Source organism: Lynx rufus, unplaced genomic scaffold, assembly GCF_022079265.1.
Source record: "Lynx rufus isolate CCGP_SWC_20201006 ecotype Redwood Valley unplaced genomic scaffold, mLynRuf1.p SCAF_4, whole genome shotgun sequence".
NCBI classification, from domain to species: Eukaryota; Metazoa; Chordata; class Mammalia; order Carnivora; family Felidae; genus Lynx; species Lynx rufus.
In genome coordinates this window covers 74,561,968-74,589,028 of record NW_025814856.1, presented here as the reverse complement: position 1 = coordinate 74,589,028, position 27,061 = coordinate 74,561,968, and the positions used below count along the sequence as shown (strand labels likewise).

The 27,061-nt window shown below is 38.4% G+C and overlaps 1 protein-coding gene across 1 annotated transcript in view; it reads left to right on the top strand.

Annotated features, from left to right (window-relative positions):
* The window catches only part of SUGCT (succinyl-CoA:glutarate-CoA transferase), a 330,930-nt gene that overhangs the window by 11,535 nt on the left and 292,334 nt on the right, over positions 1–27,061 (top strand). The window contains exons 2-3 of the mRNA XM_047095218.1: positions 18,540–18,591; positions 19,243–19,316. Coding sequence (XP_046951174.1) covers positions 18,540–18,591; positions 19,243–19,316 — 126 coding nt within the window. The remainder of the gene's footprint in view (positions 1–18,539; positions 18,592–19,242; positions 19,317–27,061) is intronic.

The window sequence follows — 27,061 nt, the reverse complement described above, 5'->3', positions numbered from 1 at the left end:
CTTATGACCTCCTAGACACTAAGTCGCGCTTGCTGTCGGAACACAGTCCGTCAGGCCCCTCCGCTTTTGCAAGCCGGACTCGGGGGCTCTGCTTGGCTGGCAAGCCGCCCCTCCGCCCCGGCTCCCTCCCGCCAGTCCGTGGAGCGCGCACCGCCTCGCGGCCCTTCCTACCCTCTTCCGTGGGCCTCTCGTCTGCACTTGGGTCCGGTGACTCCGTTCTGCTAATCCTCTGGCGGTTTTCTGGGTTATTTAGGCAGGTGTAGGTGGAATCCAAGAATTGGGGCTCCTCAGTGGCTCAGTCAGTTAAGCGTCCGACTTCGGCTCAGGTCATGATCTCGCTGTCCTTGAGTTTGAGCCCCGCGTTGGTCTCTGTGCTGACAGCTCAGAGCCTGGAGCCTGTTGCAGATTCTGTGTCTCCTTCTTTCTCTGACCCTCCCCCGTTCATGCTCTGTTTCCCCCTGGGGTATCTGGTTGGCTCAGTTGGTAGAGCATGTGACGCTTGATCTCAGGATTGTAGGTTCAAGCCCAACAACGAGTGTAAACATTACTTAAAATTAAAGTCTCTCGAGAGTGTTCTCCTCTGAGCCCGCCGGTGTGAAATAAACCTTCTCCTGCCTTCCAAGATCTCCGAGTGCCGCTTGGTTCTTCCACCAGGTGATCCAGACGAGGTTCTGTTGTTATGCCCAGAATTCGTGATCCCCAAAGACCACCAGGGAGCCGAGTCCGATGCAAAAGCAAAAGAGCCTTTATCCGAGCTAGCTTGAGCTCAATCCCCTACCTGCACCGACACAGCGGTGAGATACCGGGGAGAGAGCTGAGTCTGGAATTTTGGTACATGGTAAACAGAGCATGTCTCTGTGGATAGTGCTCAGTGAAAACCTTAGATTCTGAGTTTGTAATACACTTCCCTGAGCAGAAGCATTGGACATGTTACTGTATTTTTTTGTTTCTGGAGAAAGAAGCATGCATTGTGTGGCCCCTCACAGAAGGGAGAGAACATAAGAGGCCTGTACATGGATTTTTCCAGACTGTGCCTGTCTTTTTCCCTTGCTGATTTTGTCATGTATCATTTTGCTGTAATGTCACAGAAACAGCTATATGCCGAATCCTGTGAATCCTTTTAGCAGATCATTGGAAGTATGGGTAGTCTTGAGGAATTCTGAAACAATAAATACCAAAGGTGGAAAGTAAAATGATTTTTTGGAAAGTAAAATTCCAAAATTACTCAAAAAGCGAACTGAAGATAGGGAAAAGTTACTTTTATTAAATACTAATGATAAAAGGTTAATATTCTTACTGCATAAAGAGTCCATAAAAATTAATAATAAGAAAATTCTGCCTAAGCAATATGGGGCAAACAAAATAATTTATAAGAGAATTTACAAGAATAATTTATAAGGGAAGATGTGAAACGAGCAGTTACGAAAAACTCTTCACTTTCAGAAGTCATTAAATAAATGCAAATTAAAATGACAATGACATGCAAATTTTTAATTTTCAAATTTGCAACAAGTAAATAAAAATCCTACAAAGCCAAGAGATCATATTCAGTGTTATGGAAGATGGCGGAGAACACTATTTTTTCATGCACTGCTCGTGCCAGCATATATTAGTACTACCTTTCTCATGGACAATTTGATAATTGGTATTAACAGTACTAAAGAGTTTGTATCATGAACACAGCTAGGCCACCATAAGGCCTGCCTCTGTATTTGGAAGCATGGTCTTTGTTTTCCTTTAAGTATCAACTTATATGCAAGATATTGTTTACAAGTTATTTAGGAGTTAGACCACTACTAAAGATTTGTATGTGGAAGGCTGAAAAGCTACCAATTTATAGACTTTATAAATCAATCTAGAGTTAAAGACTTTATAACCAAAAGTTTTTATCACTTAAATACATTTTATAATATGAACTAAAGTGAGAGTTAAGATCTGGGGTGTGTGAGGAATATGCTTTTCTTTAGCCTAGTGGGGAGAATGGTTATCATGAAAGAAGGCTTATTCACTGGCTAATCAACTTTAGGCAAGAATACATATGGAAGTTGAGGGGCGCCTGGGTGGCTTAGTTGGTTAAGTGTCTGACTTCAGCTCAGGTCATGATCTTGAGGTTCTTGGGTTTGAGCCACGTGTCTGGCTCTGTGCTGACAGCTTGGATCCTGGAGACTGCTTTGGATTCTGTGTCTCCCTGTCCTCTTTGCTCCTCTCTATCTCTCTGTGTGTCTCTTTCTCTCTGTCTCTGTCTCTCAAAAATGAATAAACATTTAAAAAATTAAAAAAATGTATGTATGGAAGTTGAAAACCTGGAAATTGATTTTTTAAAAATGATTCATGTATCTCTTAGGAAAGTGTTCACACATCTCAGTTTGAAGACTGCTGCTAAAGGGACAGTAAAAATCTACTCCTGAAATGGACTTATCACTTGTTAGCTTTCTTGCCGTGAAATTGCTTAGAGGCTACCATTTTTCTTCCTTCAATGCTTGGCATCTCAAGTGGTCAGGATAGGCTTGGTTGTGCTGCAGTACAAATTAGCCCACCATCTTATTGGCTTTAATACAATAAAAACATCTTTCTTGCACGTCTGTCTTCACTATGTGAAACTTGCAGCCTCCAGGGTTGCTGCAGTAGAAGAGAAACCTGGAGGATTTCATGGGATTAAAAAAAAATATTTATTTATTTTGAGAGAGAGCGAGAGTGTGTGTGTGCACATGCATGTACCAGGGAAGGGCAGAGAGAGAGGGAGACCAAAGATCCCAAGCAGGTTCCATGCCATCAGCGCAGAGCCTGATGCTGGACTCTATCTCACAAACCATGAGATCATGACCTGAGCTGAAATCAAGAGTTGGTCGCTTAGCCGACTAAGCCACCCAGGTGCTCCTTCATGGGATGTTTTTAAGGGTCTGTACTGAATTGGCTCAAGTTACTTCCATCTATCCATTTCATTGGCCAGACCCCAGGCATTTGAGCCCAATCTCACTGCAAGAGAAAGCTGGAAGTGTGGAGGAGCAGAGGGATTTGGGATTAGCACTGACGTGTATTTTGGTTGTGGCACGCTTTACTCATGATTCAGAAGCCCTCTTTCTGATCAGAGGCCATCGTTCTTCCTATAAACTTCTCAAGTTTTCATTAAAATAGTGGCATCCGACAGTTATAAAACCTGTTTGATTGCAAATCCCACAGTAATAATAGCTGCATTCTTATAGGTGAAGGGCAGTTGGTAAGAAACTGGTGTCAATAGGAGGTAGATTATAAATTATTCTAAGTTATTTTTTTTTAATTTTTTAAGGTTTATTTATTTTTTGAAAGAGAGAGAGGGAGGGAGGGAGGGGCGGAGAGAGAGGGAGACACAGAATCCAAAGCAGGTTCCAGGCTCTGAGCTGTCAGCACAGAGCCCGATGCGGGGCCCAAACTCATGAACTGTGAGATCATGACCTGAGCCGAAGTCAGATGCTTTAACTGACTGAGCCACCCAGGCGCCCCAATTATTCTAAGTTATTACCCATCTATTTTCTGGTTGTCTCTAAGTGGTATGGTTGGCTCATAACTTGAGTATCACTCCCACACTACCTTTTTACAACTCAGAAATTCTACTTTCCCTGGAATGTCTTCCAGTGGATACTAATTTTTGAAGTACTCTAAACTCCTAAAATTACCTGTCAAACTATATCATTAGTAACAGAGATTTTTTCAAGACTTCTAACACATGCCAGAAAGAAAACATCATGCTAACTATTTTAAATAAAGCTTCAGCAGATTAAGAGAACATGCTTTGAAAAAAATGTCCATCTTCTGCTTTCTCACTCCTAAGTTCTGGTAGTTAAATTCTCTGTAAAATATCAAATTAAAAAAATCCTTTTAATGTATATTACATATTCTATTTGATCAGTTTGTTTTATGACTTGGCCTTTTTTTTTTTTTTTTTTTTTTTTTAATGTTGGCTAGTACGGTGGGGAGGGATGCCATGATTGCTGTCACACAGATGAGCCACTTACCTGGGTACCTGTCAATTATGTCTACTCTCATGCTGCTCAAGTTTATTCGTGTCCTGGAAACCTTAGGGCCACATACCAGGGGAGTCTTAGAAACAGCTCTAGCAAGCAGGGAATTGATGGCTCCTTCATTACAATTATACTTCTTTGCATGATTGCTCGGCTGTATTCTTATAATAGCTTTCCATCCTAGAGGCTAAATAAATAGAGCGATATACAAACTGCTTGATATATCACAGCAAATTAACAACTGTTGCCCTTTCCAACTGTTTTTCCTCCTATAATCACCCTTTACTCCCATCCAACTTATTCTTGTCTTTCACAAACTGCCAAAATGTGGATGTAGATATCCTTCGTAAGTATAGAGTGTTGAGAGTCATATTTTTTTCTGTACCTTAAAATAATTGTGTGTTTTTCTTTTCTTATTTTCCAATCTAGAATAAGTTATTTACTTTAGTAGGTGGTGTGACTGTGTAATACATATATGATAGTGATAATAATGACAAAAGTAAACTTTTAGTAAGCCTTTACTATATGCCAAGAAGTTTGCTGAGCACTTTACACACAACATTTCATGTAATATTGCAAACTCTATGATTTAGGTGTTTCCCATGAGGAAACTGAAGCTCAGAGAAGTGAAGTTACCTTGAAGGTCATAAGGTAGCAAGTACTGGAGCAGGGAATTGAATCCAGTCAGTCTCCAAAGTTCATGCTCTTTACTATTGAAAGCTCATTTATTAATTTTGACTTCAGTGTGTTCCAGAAGTTCTTTCTGGGTGTCTTCTCAGACAATACAAAATTCTGTTGCCTGATATGAAATGAATTTAGTTTAAAAGTTTTTGTGGTTTATATCTACAATGGAATACTACTTGGCAATGAGAAAGAATGAAATCTTGCCATTTGCAACAATGGATGGAACTGGAAGGTATTATGCTGAATGAAGTAAGTCGGTCAGAGAAGGACAGATAGCATATGTTTTCACTCATATGTGGAATTTGAGAAACTTAACAGAAGACCATGGGGGAAGGGAAAGGGAAAAAATTGTTTCAAACAGAGAGGGAGGCAAACCATAAGAGACTCTTAAATACAGAGGACAAACTGAGGGTTGATGGGGGTGGGGTGGGGGAGAGGGGAAAATGGATGATGGGCATTGAGGAGGGCACTTGTTGGGATGAGCACAGGGTGTTGTATGTAAGCGATGAATCACGGGAATCTACCCCCGAAGCCATTGATATACTGTATGTTAGCCAACTTGACAATAAATTATATTAAAAAAAGCTTTTGCTTCATTGAAGTGCCTGGGTGGCTCAGTTGGTTAAGTGTCTGACTCTTGATTTCGGGTCAGGTCATGATCTCACGTTTCAGGGGTTTGATCCCCATGTTGGGCTCTGTGCTGACAGTGCAAAGCCTTGCTTGGGATTCTCTGTCTCCCTCTCTGCCTTTCCCTCACACACACACACACACACACACACACACACACACTCTCTCTCTCTCTCTCTCTCTCTCTCTCTCAAATAAATAAAAATTAAAAATAAATAAAAGTTTTTGCTTCATTAAACAAAATTTACTAATTTTTATGGCTGTGAGATGGCATTGTAGTGAAATATAGACTTCTCTTAATAGATTTGTAATGAAACGAGATTTATGGGATGAAGAGATTCCTAAACGTATCTTACGCATCATTTGAAATAAAACAGGGGCCCTAAAAAGAGATTTGAGAACAGAAGACCAGTATTTTTGGAGACATATATAACAAAGAGAATTACTTGTCCGTTCATTCCTAATGATGTCAAACTATCCTCTCATATTTGAGGTCTTTTTCTATGTTTTTATTCTTGAAAATGTTTTTCCAATGTTTTTGTTTATTCTGTATGTTTTTTCTTTTTCTTTTTTTTTTGCTGATTAGAAACATAATCAAAATTAAGCAAAATTACAGAAAAATAGAACTTAGCTGGTAAAAGTTCTCCATAACTTCTTTTCCCAAGATTTAATCCCTGATAAAATTTCATGAATGCTTCTACAACTACCAACATATATTCTTAATGCTATTATGTATATTTATAAAATAGGATAATATTATGCATTTTATTCTATAACTTGATTTTATTTTTTAACTAGAAATATATCTTGGTTGTGGCACCTGGCTCAGTGACTGAGTGGCTCAATCGGTTAAGCATCCAATTCTTGATTTGACTCAGGTCATGATCTTATGGTTGGTGAGGTCAAGCCCTGCGTCAGGCTCTGTGCTGACAGTGCAAAACTTGCTTGAGATTCTCTCTCTCCCTCTCTTGTCTTTGCCCCTCCCCCACATCCTGCTCATGTGCACGTTCTCTCTCTCAAGATAAATTAACTTAAAAAAAAAAGAAATATATATATTGGTCCACTTTTCATGTTAGGATATGTAAGTCTGTTTCATTTTTTTTCTTTTTTTTTAAATTAAAAAAAGTTTTTTGTTTATTTATTTATTTATTTATCTATCTATCTATTTAGATCACGAGTGGGGAAGGGGCAGAAAGAGAGGGAGAGTGAGAGAATCCCAAACAGGCTCTGTGCTGTGTGTGCAGAATCTGGTGTGGGGCTTGAACTCATGAAATGTGAAATCATGACCTGATCTGAAATTAAGAGTCACAAACGCCCAACCAACTGAGCCACTCAGGCTCCCTTTAAATTTTCTTTAATGTTTATTTATTTTTGAGAGAGAGAGACAGACAGACAGACAGTGTGTGAGTCGGGAAGGGGTGGAGAGAGAGGGAGACACACAATCTGAAGCAGGCTCCAGGTTCTGAGCTGTCGGCACAGAGTCCAGTCAGGACTTGAACCTACGAACTGTGAGATCATGACCTGAGCCAAAGTTGGATGCTTAACCAACTGAGCCACTCAGGCACCCTTGTTTCATTTTTAAAAATATCTATATGAGAATCTGTTGTGTGAATGTGCCAGTGTAACGTTTCACCTGTTGGTGGATTTTTGCATTGTTTTGAATATTTTGCTTCAGTATTTTCATTTCTTTAAAATTTTAGTAAGAGTGTGTGAGCAGGGGAGAGGCACAGCGAGAGAGAGAGAGACAGAGAGAGAGAGAGAGAGAGAGAGAGAGAGAGAGAATGTTAAGCAGGCTTCTCACCCAGCGACTGGGGAGCTTGACCCTGAGATCATGACCTGAGCTGAAATCAAGATTCAGTCGCTCAGCCAAGTGAGCCATCCAGGTGCCCCTATTTTGCTTTGCTATTAAACATAGTGGGGCAGTTCATAAGAAGATGTATGAATGGCCAATTATTACACAAAAATATGTGCAATATCATTATTCATCAGGGAAATGCAAATTAAAACCACAACAAGAAATATCTACCCATTAGAATGACTAACTTTGAAAATAACAGCAATTTCCAGTGTTGCAAGGATATGAAGCATCTAGAACTCACATGCACTGTTTTACAACCACTTGGAAGTTCTGTTTGGCTGTTTCTTAGAAAGTTAAAGATACACTTAGCATATTACCCAGCCATTTCACTAGGTATTTACCCAAGAAAAATTAAAACATGTTCATACAAAGACTTGTACATGAATGTTCATAGCAGTTTGATTCATTGTAGCCTAAATGTCCATCTCAATGTCCATCAACAGCTGAATGCATAACAAATGTGGTATATCCATATAGTAGAATACTACTCACTTATAAAAATGCAACAACATGAATGAATCTCAAAATTTAATGCTTTATGAAAGAAGCCAGACATACAAGAGTCTCTATTAAGTGACTTCATTTACATAAAATTCTAGAAAATGCAAACTACATTTTAGTAACAGAAAGCAGATCATTGGTTGCCTAAGGCTGAGAGTGGAGGGAGAGGTAGTTTGCAAAGGAAGAATCTTCTTTCACAGGAAGAAACTTTCAGGGGATGGAGAGTTCTATTTCTTGATTGTGGAGGTGACTGCACAAGTATATATATCTGTCAAAACTTAATTAATTGTATAATTTATTATATGTAAATTATTTTTAACAATGTTGATTGAAAAACATTTGAAGTACAGCTGAAAATCAAAACAAAAAGGTTCTGCAATGAACATTTTTTTTTTACCCATGTCTAGGCATACTTGTGGAATTGTTTTGTGAATTAAATGCCAACAACAGGAAAACCTAGTATGAGGATATTAACATTTAAAAAAATTTTTTTAATGTTTTTATTTATTTTTTGAGAGAGAGAGAGAGAGAGAGAGAGAGAGAGACAGAGTGTGAGTGGGGGAGGGACAGAGAGAGAGAGAGAGGGAGACACAGAATCTGAAACAGGTTCTGCAGGGTCTTGAAATGTCATGACAGCACAGAGCTTGATGTAGGACTCGAACTTGCAGACCACGAGATCATGATCTAAGCTGAAGTTGGATGCTTAACTGACTGAGGCAACCAGGTGCCCCTAACATTTAAAATTTTTATGCCCTACAAAGTTGTTAGTGATTTATGTGTATGAAAGTGCCCATTTCACCACCCCCTTGCCACTATTGGGTATTATAAATATTTGCCAATCTGGTGAGAAAAATATTATTATTATTATAATTTTCATCTTTTCATTGTAGATGAAAATGCTATGAATGTCTTTTGTTACGCATACTAGAAATTTTTATTTATCTGTGAATTGACTGTGTATATTTCCAATTTTTCCATTCTTTCTTTCTTACTGATTTCTAACAGTATTTTATATGTCATTAAAACCTTTGTCTTTTATTTTTATTGCAAATATTTCCATTCTTCCAGTATGTTATTTATCTTTTAAGTTTAATCATAGTATCTTTCATTGTACTGAGTTTAAAATTTTATGTAGTCAGAACTGTCAACTTTGATGATATTTTAATTTCAAATTTTTTTTTTTAGATAGAGAAGAACTTTTCTCAAAGTTTCTCAAACGTTCTTGCTTTAATGGTTTCATTTACTTTAAATTTTATTTGTATTTAGATCTTAGAACTTAAGTGTAGATCACACTTCTTCTTTTCTATATGGATAATCAATTTTCCTAACACTGTTTCTTAAATAATTTATCATTTTCACACTGATTTGAGATTTCTTCTTTGTTATGTAATAATTTTTCATTTCTATGTATGGCTGTTTCTTTGTTCATATGTTAATATCTTATTTTAAAAATTACACTTTTATTTTTACCTTGTAGGCTAAATATTCTCCCCACAAAAATTTTTTTCTAGGCTATTCTTGATCATATACTCATCAAGATGAATTTTAGAATCAATTTATCAAATCTTCTTTACCTTTTCTTCCCCTGTGGCCCACCCTTCCAAACTGTGTTTTGATGATGGCACTCAGGTTTGTTTGAAAGCTTCCCAAGGCTGGTCAGGGCTTTCTGGTTGAGGTAGTGCTGATTTTTCTCTTGCCTCTTTTATACAGTTAATTCTCGTTATTAGAAGTAGTTTTGTTCTGTAAACTGTGGACACCAAATTAGTGAATACTGAACCATTGCTCCTGGGGGAAATATAGGATTAAGTTCCTGCAAGTCTTTGGTCACACATTTTTGTCTACCAGTTAATACACATAATGTTGTATTATGGGTGTTTCTGTTTAAAGTCGCCTTATTTAATATATATTGTTGATTCGTTAACATTAAATCCATGGCCATAGCATTATAACTTATATAGTTATAGTCATGCCTGAACAAAGCTTATCTAACACATATTTTCTCTATAGGGCTCATCATGGTCTTCTTGCACTTAAGAACACCAGACAGCACTTCAGCACTACTCTTGGGGCCATTTTATTTATTTATTTAAAAAAAACTTTTTTTCTTTATTTTTGAGAGAGAGAGAGACAGAGTGCGAGCTGGGGAGGGGCAGAAAGAGAGGGAGACACAGAATCAGAAGCAGGCTCCAGGCTCTGAGCTATCAGCACAGAGCCCAACACGGGGCTCGAACCCACAAACCATGAGATCATGACTTGAGCCGAAGTCGGATGCTCAGCCGACTTGAGCCACCCAGGCGACTTAGACTTGGGGGCTATTTTAAATGGTGAAATCACCAACAAAAAAGCACAGAAACGTGAAAATGTGACACTAAGTACACCACACTAAGGACACTTCTTTACAGTATGAGACTGGAAACAAGAAGGCCTAACAAGGCAAAACAAGAAGAGTGTTGCTGGGAACATGTACATCAAGTGACTGAAATTTTTCTGCATTCTGTGCATGGCCTGGAATGACTGCAAAAGCACTGAAAATGTTGATTTTGGAGTTAGTGAGTAGTTGAATCCTCAAATACAGAATCTGCGAATGATGACAATAGACTATAATTTCCCTTTGAAGCTGCTGCAGTGTGTGTAAATAATTAAATGGAAAGCCTCAGAGTGCAATATTTATCAAAACATTGCAGGGGGCAGTACAGCAAAATGATTCCTCAACTGTCGCTCATGAATTTAACATAACTTATAGTTTATTTTTTAATTTTTTGTTTTTTTTTTAAATTTTTTTTTAACGTTTATTTATTTTTGAGACAGAGAGAGACAGAGCATGAACGGGGGAGGTGAGAGAGAGAGGGAGACACAGAATCTGAAGCAGGCTCCAGGCTCTGAGCTGTCAGCACAGAGCCGACGCTGGGCTCGAACTCACGGACTGCAAGATCATGACCTGAGCCGAAGTCGGACGCCCAACCGACTGAGCCACCCAGGCGCCCCTATTTTTTAATTTTTAAAATCAATATTTTATATATACTTCACATCTGTATGGTTAATTATGAAAAATAGTAACCTCTGATGCCTTTCTGCCTCTTTTTCCCAGAGACAACAAATGTCAATTCTTTTAGCTGTTTCTTTTAGCTTTTACCTTCAAATCTCTAAGTAATGTAATTATAATGCTACTTTTTGCTTTTGTTTTTAGGAATTACCTGTAGTGAGAAAGACTAGCTCTCTTTCACCACCATGCCAACAACTGCACATACACTTTCTATCTTATCAAATCATACATTTTGCTAGATCGGAATTCAAGTATTTGCATCGTTATGATTATACAATTATTCTTCAGATTTGGATGACATTGCTGCTCTTGCACACCTTTTTGTTTTTCCTTGTGTTAATATTTGTATGGCTTCTTTATTTACTTTCTCAATATATGTCCTTAATTCACCCCCAACTGAACCATGAGGATATTTCAGCTATTGTGTTAGTATTTTCTTTACTTTCATTCTGAAGATTCCTTTCATCTTTTCCTTTAGATCCCTCATTTTCTGGATCCCTTATCTTCTTATTTCTTAAACAAATTTTTTTTTAACATTTATTCATTTTTGAGAGGCAGAGAGAGACAGCATGAGCAGGGAAGGGGCAGAGAAAGGGAGACACAGAATCTGAAGCAGGTCCAGGCTCTGAGCTGTCAGCACAGAGCCCCATGTGGGGCTCGAACTCAGGAACTGCGAGATCATGACCTGAGCTGAAGTGGGATGCTCAACCGACTGAGCCACCCAGGCTCCCCTCTTCTTATTTCTTTTTAAAAAGTATTTATTTATTTATTTTGAGACGGAGAGCAAGAGAGAGTGCACTTGCTTGCGTGAGCGGGGCAGGGGCAGAGGGAGAGAGAGAATCCTAAGCGGGGCCCCACTCTGTCAGCACAGAGCCCAACATGGGGCTTGAACTCACGATGCTGGGATCCTGACTGGAGCTAAAATCAAGAGTTGGTCACTCAACCGACTGAGCCATCCAGGTGCCCCTCTTTCTTGTTCTGTTTTTGGTGGACCATATCCTCTAGAAATAATTTTCCCAAGAAGGGATGGGAAGGTAAAATTTTTCTGATTAAAAAGTTTCTTTTTTCTACCCTCACACAAGACTCATGGCTTGACTGGGTTTAGAATTTAAAAGAGAAATACATATTCCTTTCAAAAATTTTAAGGTTTTTGTTCCATTTCTATGTTTTAGCTTCCAGTACTGTTGAGAAGTTCAATGAGATTCTGTTAGCCAATCCTTTGTATATGCTTGTTTTCTCCCTAGAGATTTTTCAGATCTTCTTTTGGCAGAGACAAAAAATCTTAGTGTTCCAAATTCTTACACTGATGTGCCTTGGTGTATGTTTTTAATTTATTTATTTGTTTTTAAATTTCTAGCACTTTGTCACCTTTTAAAATTTTTATTGTGGTTGAGACACAGTGTTACATTAGTTGCAGGTATATAATATTGTGATTTGACCACTTTAATATATGCTATATTCACCACAAGTGTAGCTACCATCTGTCACCGTACAATGCTATTACAACACCATTTATCATTTTTCCTATCCTGTACCTTTTTTTTTTAAGTTTATGTATTTATTTTGAGAGAGAGAGAGAGATTGAAAGAGAGAGCACAGGAGTGGAGCAGAGAGAGAGAGGGGAGAGAGAGAATCCCAAGCAGGCTCTGCACTGACAGTGAGATCATGACCTGAGCTGAAATCAAGAGTTGGATGTTTAACTGACTGAGCCACTCAGGCACCCCTCCTATGCTGTACCTTTCATTCCCATGACTTATTCATTCTTGATGTGTGTCTTTATTGTTATTAATTTAATTTGATTTAATTAATTTTTAAAAATTTGAGTATATTTGACACGTTACATTGGTTTCAGGTATACAGTATAGTGATTTGACAAATCTGTATGTTAATACTACCCTCACCACAAATGTAGCTATAATCTGTCACCATGCAATGCTATTACCATATTGTTAACTAGAGTCCTTATGCTTTGCCTGTTATCCCCATGACTTACTCATTCCATAACTGGAAGCCTGTATCTCTAACTCCCCGTCAACCATTTTGCCCATCCTCCTACCCCCTCTCCTCTCTGGCAACCATCAGTTTGTATTTATAGGTCTGATTCTGCTTTTTGTTTGTTTATTCATTTATTTTGTTTTTTAGATTTCATCTCTGAGTGAAATCATGTGATGTTTGTCTTTTTGACTGACTTACTTCACTTAGCATAATATCCTCTAAGTTCATCCGTGTTGTTGCAAATGGCAAGATCTCATCTTTTTTAAGGCTGAGTAATATTCCACTCTCTCTCTGTGTGTGTGTGTGTGTGTGTGTGTGTGTGTGTGTGTATCATATCTTTTTTTTTTTTTTAACATTTATTTATTTTTGAGACAGAGAGAGACAGAGCATGAACGGGGGAGGGTCAGAGAGAGGGAGACACAGAATCTGAAACAGGCTCCAGGCTCTGAGCTGTCAGCACAGAGCCCGACGCGGGGCTCGAACTCACAGCCCTCATGGACCGCGAGATCATGACCTGAACTGAAGTCGGCCGCTTAACCGACTGAGCCACCCAGTGCCCCAATATCTTCTTTATCCATTCATCTATTGATGAACACTTGGGCTGCTTTCATATATTGGCTATTGTAAATAATGCTGCAATAAACATAAGGGTGCATGTATCTTTTCAAAATGGGGTGTGTCTTTTTAAAGTCTAGGCAGGGCATGCAGAGCCCCCCTCCTTTTTTTTTGAGATATAGAGGGGAGGGGCAGAGAGGGAGAGAGAGTATCTCGAGCAGGCTCCATGCTCAGCACGGAGCCCTATGAGGGACCTGATCTCATGACCCTGAGATCAAGACCCTGAGATCACGACCTGAGCTGAAACCAAGAGTTGGAAGCTTAACTGACTACAGCACCCAGGTGCTGCAAGGGCCCTTTCAGTCTGGAAAATCATATCCTTCAATTCTGTGATCTTGATCTGAATTATTTATTAATGTTCTCTCTTCTGTTTTTGCTGTTCACTCTTTGAGAAACCTGTATTATTGGAATTCCTAGGCTGATTCTTTTTTCCCCCCCTCCTCCATTTTTCACTTTTATCATTTCTTTTTGTTCTACTGTCTGAGTGATTTTCTTTTTTCTTTTTTTTTAATTTTCTTAATGTTTATTTATTTTTGAAAGACAGAGTGTGAATGGGGGAGGGGCAGAGAGAGAGAGAGGGAGACACAGAATCTGAAGCAGGCTCCAGGCGCCAAGCCATCAGCATAGAGCCCAATGCGGGGCTTGAACCCACAAGCTGTGAGATCGTCACCTGAGTCAAAGTTGGACACTTAGCCAACTGAGCCACCCAGGCGCCCCTGGGTAATTTTCTTACCTTTATCTTTCTGCCTTTCTCTTACATTTTCATTCTTCTGTCATTTTTTAAAGTTCCAAGATCATATTTTCATTCTCTAAATACTTTTTACAAGTGTCCTTTTCTGTTTTGTAGGTGCACGTTCTTCATTTTTCTGATAATATTGATAATTTTTTATGGACATAAAACTTGCATACAGTAAAGTTCTTTTTGGCGTGTAGTCCTGTGAATTTGGGCAAACATATAGAGTCATGTAACCATCACCATAATTACGATATAGAACACTTCCCTCACCTCTCAAAACTTGCAGTCATTCTCTCTTCATTCCCAGCCTATCCCAACTCTTACCTGTTTTCTATCCCTATCCTTTGGCTTTTCAAGAATGTCATATTGATGGCATTGTAATGTAGTTTACCTGCCTTATATCTGTTTGCTCTGAGTTTCTTTTTCATGTTTGCCTTGGTCTCTTTCTTTCCTGATATAGGTTTTCCCTATATCTTGCTGATTTTTTGACTGTTCTTTTATACAATAGGAGATGGACATTTAAAAAACTGATTAGAGGGGCACCTGGGTGGCTCACTTGGTTAGTGTCTGACTTTGGCTCAAGTCATGATCTCGCAGTTTGTGAGTTCAAGCCCCGTGTCCAACTCTGTGCTGACAGCTCAGAGCCTGGAGCCTGCTTCAGATTCTGTGTCTCCCTCTCTCTCTGCCCCTCTCTCTTTCATGCTCTATCTCTCTCAAAAATAAATAAACATTAAAAAAAATTTAAAAAAAAATAAAAAGCTGATTAGAAACTGTATGCATGGGTCGAGCTTTGTCATGGGCTGAATTTGTCCCCTTCAATTTATACCTTGAAGTCCTAACCCCCCACATCTCAGACTGTTTTTGGAGATAGTTCCCTTAAAGAGATACTTACATTAAAATGGGGCTATTTGGGTGGGTCTTTACTGGTTGGTGTCTTTATAAGAAGAGGTTAGAACATAGAGATATCAGGGATGTAGTGCAAAGAGGGATGACCCTGTGAAGAGGCAGCAAGAAGGTGGCCATCTGCAAATGAAGGAGAGAGGTTTCAGGAGAAACTAAACTTGCTGATACCTTGATCTTGGACTTCTAGTCTCTAGAACTATGAAAAAATAATTCCTATTGTTGAAGGCACTCAGGCTATGGTATTTTGTTACGGCAGCTCCAGAACACTACAATAAGGTTTCTTGATTGACAAGTTTCAATGTCGGGTGATATGATATGGCTGGACTTTTATGTGTCAATGACTACTAGTGTGTGTCAATAACTTTTAGTTATTTTCTCTTGGATTGATAAAATTCTTTTCCAAAGAGGAATTTTCAAGTAAAGCTATTTGACTTGGCAGCTAGAGAAGAAAGGGATTTGGAGACTTATGGAGTGGAGAAGATTTGCAATAGCTGTTTTGGGAAGAGGTGGGTTGAGCAATAGGTTGTTGGGTAACAATGAATTTGTAGTTAGGGAACTTGATTTTATAGGGGACAAAACTCAATAGCCTCTCTTCATCAGCTTGATGTTTATGTTGCAGTGTAAGTGACAAGGATGGTAAGGGTGCTTGAAGCAATGTTGTGTAGGCTCATTAAGGAACTGAATTAAACATGGGCACAAATTTCAAGTAGATGTTTATTTATTTTTAAAACATTTATTTATTTACTTATTTGTGGGGGAGGGAGCATGAGTGGGGGAGGGGGAGAGAGGGGGAATCCCATGCAGGTTCTGCACATTCAGCACAGAGCCCAGCTTGGGGCTTGATCTCACAAACCTCAAGATCATGACTGGAGCCCAAATGAAGAGTCTGATGCTCAACTGACTGAGCTACCCAGATGCCCCACAAGCAAATGTTTACTAGAAGAGGTATGATAATGGCCAATAAACATATGAAAATGTGCTCAATGTCACTTGTCATCACAGCAATACAAATTGAAACCACTATGAGTGTCCAAGATGGCTGCAATGATCCTTACCTCCTCATACACCCTTGTGTATGGAGTACTCCCTAATACTGCACCAGAGTTGGCCTATGTGACTAATAGCATATGGTAGCTGTGATAATATGTCACATATGAGATTAGGTTATAAACACTGCAGCATCCATCTTGGCACCAAGAAACCCCACCTGTAATATTGCTGCGATGGGACTGTAGTTTTTTCACTGTGTTCCATTATGGCAATCTATTAATGCATTGTGGCAAAATGAGGATTTTTTTTTCTCCTCATCTTTCTGTCCTTTCTTTCCCTCCACAAACATTTTTTAAATGGTATTTTTAAAGTTTACTTATTTTGAGAGGGAGGGAGGGGCAGAGTGAGGGAAAGAGAGAGAGACTCCCAAGCAGGCTCTGTGGTGTCAGTGCAGAGCCCAACACAGGGCTTGAACCCACAAACTGCGAGACCATGACTTGAGCCAAAATCAAGAGTTGGAGGCTTAACCGACTGGATCATCCAGGTGCCCCTTTAATGTTTTTTTTTTTAATGTTTATTTTTGAGAGAGAGAGAGAGGGGCAGAGAGAGAGAGGGGGACAGAGGATCCAAAGTGGGCTCTGAGCTGACAGCAGAGAGCTTGATGCAGGGCTCAAACTCACGAACTGTGAGATCATGACCTGAGCCGAAGTCTGATGCTTAACTGACTGAACCACCCAGGAGCTCCAGCAATTTCTTATTTTAAAAGAATGAATGGGCTGATTTCAAGGAGCAAGTGCCCACTATATGGAATTTCAATGTTCCTTACCAGAACATTGAGGTAATGTCCTCTTAGCTGAGGACACTCCTAGCTAAGAATTGTTGTGTCTCTTGTGATCCTTCTCAAGACTATAATGATATGTGTGTAAATGTGTGGTATATGTGTAAATCTGTAACTCTTATTCTTAATCCACTGGTGATGGACATGCATTAAGATTTTTAAAAAAATGTATTGACGTGAGGAACTCCCAATCATTGCTGGTGGGAATGCAAAATGGTACAGCTACTTTGGAAGGTGGGGTGGAAAACAAAACATACTCTTAACACACTTTTCAGTAATCAGCACTTGTTGAGAATTACCCAAATGAATTGAAAACTTAATGTCCACACAAAAACCTGCACACAGTGTTTTAGCTGCTTTCTTTGTAACCGCCAAACCTGGGAAGCAACCAAGGTGCCCTTTAGTAGGTGAATGGATAAATAAACTGGTCTATCAAGGTAATGGAATATCATTCAGCACTGAAAAGAAATGATCTGTCACGCCACAGAGGAAACTTAAATGAATATTATTGAGTGAAAGAAGCCAATCTGAAAAGGCTACTACTGTATGATTCTAACCATATGACGTTCTGGAAAAGGCAAACTGTGGATACAGTAAAAAGATTGGATTACAGGAGTTTGAGGTGGGGAGGAAGGGATGAATAGGCAGAGCAGAGAGGATTTTTAGGGCAGTGAAAGTATTCTGTGTATTATAATGTTTGATACACGCCATTATGCATTTGTCTAAACCCATAAAATGTACGAGAGCAAGAGTGAACTCTAAAGTATGCAATAGTGATGTGTCAGGGTAACTTTGTCAGTTGTGAAAAATGTGTCACTCTGGTGAGGGATGTTCAAAATGGGCAATGTTGGGCACATGTGGGGAAAAGAAGTACATGAGAATTCTTTGTAATTTCTGCTCAGTTTTGCTGTGAATCTAAAAACTTCTCTAAAAAAGTCTATTTAAAAAATGTATTGAACCAGTAGTTCATCATTTTTCCCCATGAATTCAGCTTGATCTCAGTCATCATGATCTAAACTTTGTAAGCCATTTGGCTAGAATTTGACTTTGTGATTTAGTGTTGATGTTAAATATTTTTAGTGAATTAATGATACAATTATTGACCTATCTGCTAATTTTTATAGCTGGTGGGTGAAGAGAAAAAGGAAATACACATATTTTTTATATGTAAATATTCTTTGTAAATAAATTATTTGATAAACTTTAAAAATTCATATTTTCTCCCTGTCTGAAGTGTAGAATAAATACGTGGAGGTCTTTGTTGTTCTTTTTTAGTTGTTAGTAATTTTTTGTTGTTTAGTTCACTTTTTATTTATTTTTTATGACTTTATTAATTTTTTTTATAGCTGTTTCAGGTTTACAGCAAAATTGAGAGGAAGGTACAGAGATTTCCCATATACCCCTTGCCTACACACACCTCTATTATCCATATCCCTCCACCAGAGTATAATTTGTTACAAACTATACTGACACAGTGCCCTAAAAATCCTTATTTTTCATTAGACAAATTATATTAGGTGTAACTGTGGACTTTATTAATAGGGTATTAGAGGTTGTAATTTTTACAGATTGACTTAACTGGATCAGGTCAAAAGTTTCTGTGTTACACATAAAGCAGAAATATAGTAAAGGAAAAAAATATAGTTTTGGTAGTAATAGAGATTACTTAAAACAGAATATTAACAATTTTGCACTTTTCCTTCTGAAAATTCATCATCAATGCTCTTAAAATATTTTCTGTGTTTTGCCAGATACTGACAATATGAAGCCATTGGAGGGTGTAAAAATTCTGGATCTAACAAGGTTTGTATTGGTTTATCTATGTTTTGGTGATTGAATTTTCCCTTCTTTCAAAAAAACATTCATTCATTTTTGGGTTTTAATGCTTACTATTAAAATTTTAGAAAAGAAAATAAAAAAATGGTATAATTTCATCATTCTAAGAGATAATTAGTATAATATTTGCATTTTTTTCAATCTGCATATTTATATATTATTTTTAAAGACAAAAATTAGAACCATACTGAAATCACAGTTTTTACCCACATTTAAAAGATAATGTTATATTCTGAGTATTTTTCCATGTCATTAAAAATTCAACAAAAATGTAAGATGATATTTTATTATATGGTTGTCACATAATTACTCATCCCCCAAGATTTCACTATTATAAATTAGGCTTCCTTCCTGATGTACAATTCCTTGTTCATCAATCTTTGCCTCAGGAAATCTTAGGATTTCTTCCTCAGGATAGAATGCTGAAAGTGGAATTACTGCATCAGTATACTTTTTAAAGCTTTTAATACATAAGGTCAAATTGCAATTCTGAACAGTTTTAACAATTTTAAATCTTGCTAGCATTATATGAGCTTGTCTGTGTTAATGGATTATTAAGAAAAGAATTAATATAAACATCTTCAAGGTGGTGATTACTTGTCATTGTTAATATTGTAGAGTACTGGCGGGACCTTTTGCTACTATGAATTTAGGAGATCTTGGAGCAGAAGTTATAAAAGTCGAAAGACCAGGTAAAGCTATTACTCCCTTTAAAACATAGAAACAGACTAATACAGTTTTTTTAAAGATTTTATTTATTATTATTATTTTTTAAAGTTTATTCATTTTTGATAGAGAGAAGGAGAGAGAGAGAGAGAGAGAGAGAGAGACAGAGCTTGAGCAGGGGAGGGGCAGAGAGGGAGAAACAATCTGTAGCAGGCTCCTGGCTTTGAGCTGTCAGCGCAGAGCCATGAGATCATGACCTGAGAGGAAGTCAGATGCTTAACTAAATGAGCCACTGAGGCGCCCCTAGGATTTTATTTTTAAGTAACCTTTATATCTAGCATGGGGCTTGTACTCAGGACCCTGAGATCAAGCGTCTCATGCTCTTTTGACTGAGCAAGCCAGGTGCTGCAAACTAATGTTTTTTGTTGTTGTTGTTGTTTGTTTTTAAGTGTATTTATTTATTTTGAGAGAGCTCAAGCAGGGGAGGGGCAGAGAGAGAGAGAGAGAGAGAGAGAGATAGAGAGATAATCCCAAGCCGGCTCTGTGCTGTCAGAATGGAGCCCAACTCGGGAGCTGGACGCTTAACCAACTGAGCCACCCAAGCACTCTAATAACAGTTTTTAACTGGTTTTTGAAATATCCATGTACCTATATGTGGAATGAGGAGAGAATTGAATGAAATGTTTATTTTTTTTCTTCCATTCCTTACTTTCCTCTGAACCTATACTAATGATTTCCTTTCACTTTTTTAAAGTGTTTTTTAAATTTTATTTTTGAAAGAGAGAGAGAGCATGTGAGCCTGTGCCCATGTGCACATGACCAGGGGGTGAGGGGGTGGGGAGAAGGGCAGAGAGAGGGAGACAGGGTCCAAACCAGGCTCTGCACTATCAGCACAGAGCCTGAAATGGGGCTGGAACCCACGAACTGCGAGATCATGTTGTGAGCCGAAGACAGGCACCCCTCTTTTTACTTTTTATAAGTGCCAAGGGCTAAGGCTTAAGTCAGGTCCTTCACACACACCTGAAAGCCTCTGGTAGAAACTGAGATGCAGCTCATAGTAACAGATGCTAACACTTGTCAGAGTACCATATACAGTTCTAAGCACTTTGCCTATATTAATTTATTTAATCTCTACAACAGCCTTATGGGTTGCTGTTATTATTCCTCGATTATAAATGAAAAGACGGGAGTCCTGGGTAGCTCAGTTGGTTGAGTGGCTCTTGGTTTTGGCTCAGGTCATGATCTCATAGTTTGTGGGATGGAGCACTGAGTCAGGCTCTGTGCTGACAGCATGGAGTCTGTTTGGGATTCTTTCTCTCCCTCTCTCTCTGCCCATCTCTGGTGCCTGCTCTCTCTCTTTCTCTTTCTCTCAAAATAAATTTTAAAAAAGTTAAAAAAATAAATGAAAAGACAGAGACAAAGGGAGATAAAGCAGTTTGTCCAAAGTCACACAGGTAATAAGGAATATCCAGGCGCTCAGGTCTGGTCCTGGCCCTCCCTAGCCCCATACAAGCCTTACTGCTGAGACTGAATTTAGAGTCGACCCCGTCTCATTCCCTCGCTGTGGGATGAAGGGAACGCGAGGAGGAGGGAGGGTAAAAGGGTCTTCCCTTTTAGCACACACAAGAAGGAGAGAGGGAAAGGAATCCAAGTCCTTCCAAAAGGAACCCAGATACTCCAATCCAAGTCATTCTTTTCTCTTTCTAGTAAAAGAAACATTTTCTCATATGATTTTCAAGATTTTCAGCAAGAAACACCGAAGCTGAGATCAATTCTTTGTATTTGTTTTTCATCTGACATCTTTCCTATTTTTTCTTTCCCCTTGGTCCACCCGATAAACCTATTCTGTGTACATAATTCTCACTTTTATTTGGTGCTTTCTCAGTATTTTGGTGTTGAGCTCATGCTGGTATTGAAAGTGTCATGTTGTATGCTCATTCTCTCCTGCAAGCACTTGAAGGGCACAGTCCATATTCTCCATATCCTCTACATCATCCTATTGTTTTGGAAGGTTTTAAAACTTAGCATTATTATTTGTTCTTCAAGATCGGATCCATATGGATCTGGAACAGAATTACTAAATCAGTGAAAATGGTCTACCCTTGAATAGTGTGAGTATATCTGTAAGACCATAAGAGTCGAGTTTATTACATCACCTTATTAATTTCCCATAAGTGATTAAATGTCATAAAGTAGAATACTTGGTGTGGAAGATTCATCTTCCTGATAAATAGATTTCTTAGGAGGCTGAAGCAAATTAGCAGAAGATTCTCTGATCAGCATGGGGAATATTACATATTATTCTGTTGTATAATCGGACCCTGTGTTTATCAGGCTCCAGGTGGTAGCTCCTGCTTTCAGGGATAATGCTTCAATTATCTAGATAGTGTTGTTCACCACTTTTGGTCATTGCTGGCTACATGCTGGCTACATGTTTACTTTCTAGCTGAATATCTGTTTTTTCTTTTCCACATTTTATAAAACTTTAATTTCCACACTGTTACGCAATTTCAACACGACAGCACTTTGTAATTTTAGCTGTTAGGTCTTCTAATCCTAGGTGGAGCATCTGGTCTTCTCTCTCTTGCTATTTCAGTTGATCACTGGTCTACATATTTGTATTTATTAATTTTAGAGATCATTATCCCCTGTTTACGTGGGCCTTATATCTCCTTTGTACTTTTTCGGTTTTTCAGTGGGGGGCACCTTCCTTGTGTAGGCATTCCACAGTCCTACACTTGGTAGCAAGCTTTGCTGCTAGCAGGTAGGTGTTCATTGCTTTTTGCCTGACTGATTACTCTCTTTCCCTTAACCCTTCTGCCCAATGCATTTTATTGTTCATATTGTGTATTTAACAGTTTTGGGTTTTTGAGATAGGTGTTCAACCCAGATCTGAGGCGAAGTGGCTCGGCAGAGTTATCAAAGTTCAGTAGAGAACTAGTCTTTTCTCATGTCTGCTTCTCCTGTTCTTTAATTACATAGAATTCGTTACAGTTTTGGGACTTGGGACTTGGACTATTCTTATTTTTATAATCAAAGAGCAAATAAATTTTCTTCTCCTTCTTTCTGTAGAGTTACCTTAGTCTGTAACCTAGCTGAGTGAAGTGGACAGTGTAGGGCAGCAGATGATGTGACTGGGGTTCCTGGATTATCCCCTGTAGGCAGGGATATGAAGGCAGGGGTGTTGATCTTTTGGTCACTGCTGTGTCTGCTCTGCATAGAGCAGTGTCTGTGACATAGTAGGTACCCAATAAATACTTGCTGAGTGTCTTGAATGTGTTGAAATATCATTTAAGAAAGGCAGTCTGAAATTTTATATGAGATCTCCAGATTTTGAAATCATGGCAGCTAGTTAAAAACTTTAAATTATGTGTGGGTCAAATAAGACATCTCTCAAACTGCCAGTTTTCCCAGTTTGTAAACTTTAGCCCTTATATCCTGTCATGTGCCATCAGTGCTGATTCTTTTTTTTTTTTTTTTTTTTAATGTTTACTTATTTTTGAGAGAGCGAGCATGAAAGCAGGGGAGGGGCAGAGAGAAGGGGAGACACAGAATCCAGAGTAGGCTCCCAACCGTGAGATCATGACCTGAGCGGAAGTCGGATGCTTAACCAACTAAGCCACCCGGCGCGCCCATCAGCACTGATTCTTTAGAGAGGCCATTGATCCATCCTCTCCAAAGCCCTGGATACTTCCCAAAGACAGATGGGGCAGGAAAGCCCTGTAGGCCTTCAATTTAGATTCCTGACAATATCTCCACCTGAGATGAATGTAAACATTTAAAATTATTTAATTTTAGCCTTATGTTGGCATTGCTTTATTAAAAAAAAATAATATATTGGGAGCCTTAAAAAAATGGAAGTGGCTGGATTTTCTCTTGACTCTGTGAGGTCCTGTCTGATCCTGAAGGTCCAGATTCACACATACCTTTTCCATGAAGCCTCTAATTGGTTTATTACTAGAAGATTGCCTTTCTGGGATCTTGTAGTTTTATTTTTCCCCTGGTGTTTTGAGCATGCCATTCCTTTTGATAACTTACCACTGATTGCTTTGTGTTGTTATTGGTTCATCTCCAGTTAGAACTAATGCTTCTTTTCTCCTCTGGCCTGTGTCCTCTCTTTCTCTTATGAGGTTTGTCTTCCTTCCTTCCTTCCTTCCTTCCTTCCTTCCTTCCTTCCTTCCTTCCTTCTTTCCTTCACAAGTCTGTTCTTTGGCCTTTGTTTTGTTTTCCAAAAGGCTGTATTTGCTTTTCTTGATTAGTTTCAGTGGGTAAAGTCTACTGGGCCAATAGATTAATTATATCATTTAGATGAGATCAGAATTTAAACTTTAATTCATTCTCAAGTTCTCTCTTCTTGGGGGCTAGAGATAAATACTTTAACTGTAATTACCTATATGATTAGTTTCTAATATCAATATTTAATCAGACTTTATAAAATTCTTAAGTGATACTATTTTGTGCCATTTAATCCTTGATTCATTTTCTGAGCTCTGTCTATGTTGTCAGTGGCTTTTTGTGCAAAGGAAACTTTTTTTCTGTAACTCTATAGTGTTGTCTTTGAATCTAACACAAACATATGACTTGAAGTAGATGTTCAGAAGAAAACACCCTATATTTTGATGGTTTTAAACTTTTACTTTGTAGCAAGACCTAGATGAGTAAAATTTTATTCTAGAATAGTATTTTAAATTAAATAAATATGCTATTCATTTACTTATTTTGCCTTTTTTGATTTTTTATAACACTTTTTTTTTTTTAAAGTAGGCTCCACACCAAGTGTGGAGCCCAACGTGGGGCTTGAACTCAGGACCCTGAGATCAGATCAAGAGTTGAACTCAGGACCCTGAGCTAAGATCAAGAGTTGGACACTTAAATGACTTACCCACCCAGGTGCCCATATAACACAAATTTTTTTCCCAATTGTATTGAGAAATAATTAGCACACATCACTGTGTAAGTATAAGGCACAGAACATGATGGTTTAATTTATATACTTAGTTATCGCGTTCTTACCACAATAGGTTCAGCTTACATCCCTCTTCTCTTGTAGACATGATAAGAAAAGAAAAAAAGGAAAAAATTTTCTTCTTGTGATGAGAGCTATTAGGATTTACTCTCTCAATTTTTTTTTTTTTTAGTATTTATTTTTTGGGAGAGTGCAAGCAGGGGAGAGGCAAAGAGAGGGGGACAGAGGATCTGAAGCAGGCTCTGCACTGATAGGCTGACAGCAGTGAGCCCGATGTGGGGCTCAAACTCACGAACCTCGAGATCATGACCTGAGCCAAGGTCGGACACTCAACTGACTGAGCCACCCAGATGCCCCTAGGATTTACTCTCTTAACAAATTTCCTGTATATCATACAGCAGTGTTAACTATAGTCATGATGCTGTACGTTATATCCCTCATACTTACTTGACCTTATGCCTGGCAGTTTGTACCTTCTGACCACCTTCCTCCAGTCTTCCCTGCCCCCACCCTCTATCTCTGGTAACCACAGGTCAAATCTCTTACTCTATGAATTTGGTTTTTTTATTTTTTTAATTTTTTTTAATGTTTATTTATTTTTGAGACAGAGAGAGACAGAGCATGAACGGGGGAGGGTCAGAGAGAGAGGGAGACACAGAATCCGAAGCAGGCTCCAGGCTCCGAGCTGTCAGCACAGAGCCCGACGCGGGGCTCAAACTCACGGACCGTGAGGTCATGACCTGAGCCGAAGTCGGACGCTTAACTGACTGAGCCACCCAGGCGCCCCTGAATTTGGTTTTTTATTTTCTAAAATTCCACATATAAATGAGATCATACAATATTTGTCTTTATCTGAGTTATCTCATTTAGCATGATGCTTTCAAGTCCATCCATGTTGTCACAAATGGAGGATTTCCTCATTTTTTATGGCTTAATAATATTCCATTGTGTGTATGTGTGTGTGTGTGTATGTGTGTGTGTGTATACATACAGTTGTGTATATACTCCCTCTCTCTCTCTATATATATATACATATATATATATATATACACATACATATATGTGTGTGTATATATATATATGTGTGTATATACATATATATATATATATATATATATATATATATATAGCAACTTTATCCATGCATCCATCAATGGACACAGGTGTTTTCATGTCTTGGCTATTGTGAATAATGCTGCTATGAACATAGGATGCATATCTTTTTGAGTTAGTGTTTTTGTTTCCTTTGGATGTATTCCAGGAAGTGGAATTGCTGGATCATATTGTAGTTCTATTTTTAATTTTTTGAGGATATTTCATACTGTTTTCCATAGTGGCTGTACTGATTTACATTCCTACAAACAGTGCATAAGGGTTCCCTTTTATCTACATTCTTGCCAGCATTTGTTGTCTCTTGTCTTTTTGACGATGGCCATTCTAACAGGTGTGAGGTTGTGGTTTTATTTTGCATTCTTGCAATGAATAGTGATGTTGAGCTTCTTTTTATGTACCTGTTGGTCTTTTGTCTATCTTTAGAAAAATGTCTTTTTGGGTCCTTTGCCCATTTAAAAAAATTTGTTTGTTTATGTATTTATTCATTTATTTTTGAGAGAGAGAGAGGGTGCATGTGAGCAAGGAGCAGAGAGAGAGGGAGAGAGAGAGGTAGAGAGAGAGAAGTGGGACTCACCTGAAGTGGGGCTTAAGCTCACCCAACACGGGGCTTGAACTGAGGAACTGTGAGATCATGACCTGAGTTGAAGTCTGACACTTAACTGACTGAGCTACCCAGGTGCCCCCTTTTGCCCATTTTTTAATTGGGTTATTTGTTTTTTAGCTGTTGACTTGTGTGAGTTCTTTAGATGTCTGGGTATTAACCTGTTATGAGCTATATGATTTGCAAATATTTTTTCCCCATTCTGTAAGTTGTCTTTTCACTTCAACAAAGTGAAATGGTTTCTTTTGCTGTGCAGAAGCTTTTCAGTTTGATGCAGTCTCACTTGTTTATTTTAGATTTTATTGCTTGGTACTTTGGTGTCAAATCCAAAAAAAATCATTAACCAAGACCCATATCAAGGAACTTTGTTCCTATGTTTTTTCTAGGAGTTTCATGCTTTTAGGTCTTAAAGTTGTCTTTAACTCATTTAACTCAGTTAACTCATTTTGACTTAATTTAAAACATTGTTTTAAGGTTTGTTTATTTTTGAGAGAGAGAGAGAGAGACAGAGAGAGTAAGAGAGTCAGAGCATGAGTGGGGGAGGGGTTGAGAGAGAAGGGACTCAGAATCTGAAGCAGGCTCCAGGCTCCAGGCTGTGAGCTGTCAGCACGAAGCCTGACACAGGGCTTGAACTAACGAACCTTGAGATCATGACCTGAGTTGAAGTCAGACACTAAATCAACTGATCCACCCAGGTGCCCCTTCTTTGAGTTAATTTTTGTGAGTGATGTGTGGTGTAAGATATAGGTTCAGTTTCATTATTTTACATGTGAATATCCAATTATCCCAGCACCATTTGTTGAAAAGACTATCTTTTCTTCATTGAGTGTTCTTGGCTGTCTTGTCAAATTGAAGCTTAGTTTGATTTTTCTAAATTTTTCTCCATTGTTGTTGCCCTGCTCTATTTTTCTGCAATGGTCTACCCTCACTTTGGACCCAATTCTCATTGTCTTCATTTTCAGACCATTCTTTTTATCTTCTCTTCAGTGGTTAGTTGATTTTATTTAAATCATTAAATATTAGTTGACCATATATGCTTGGTTTATTTCTGGAATTTCACAAAAATTTATAGATTTATTTATTTATCATTG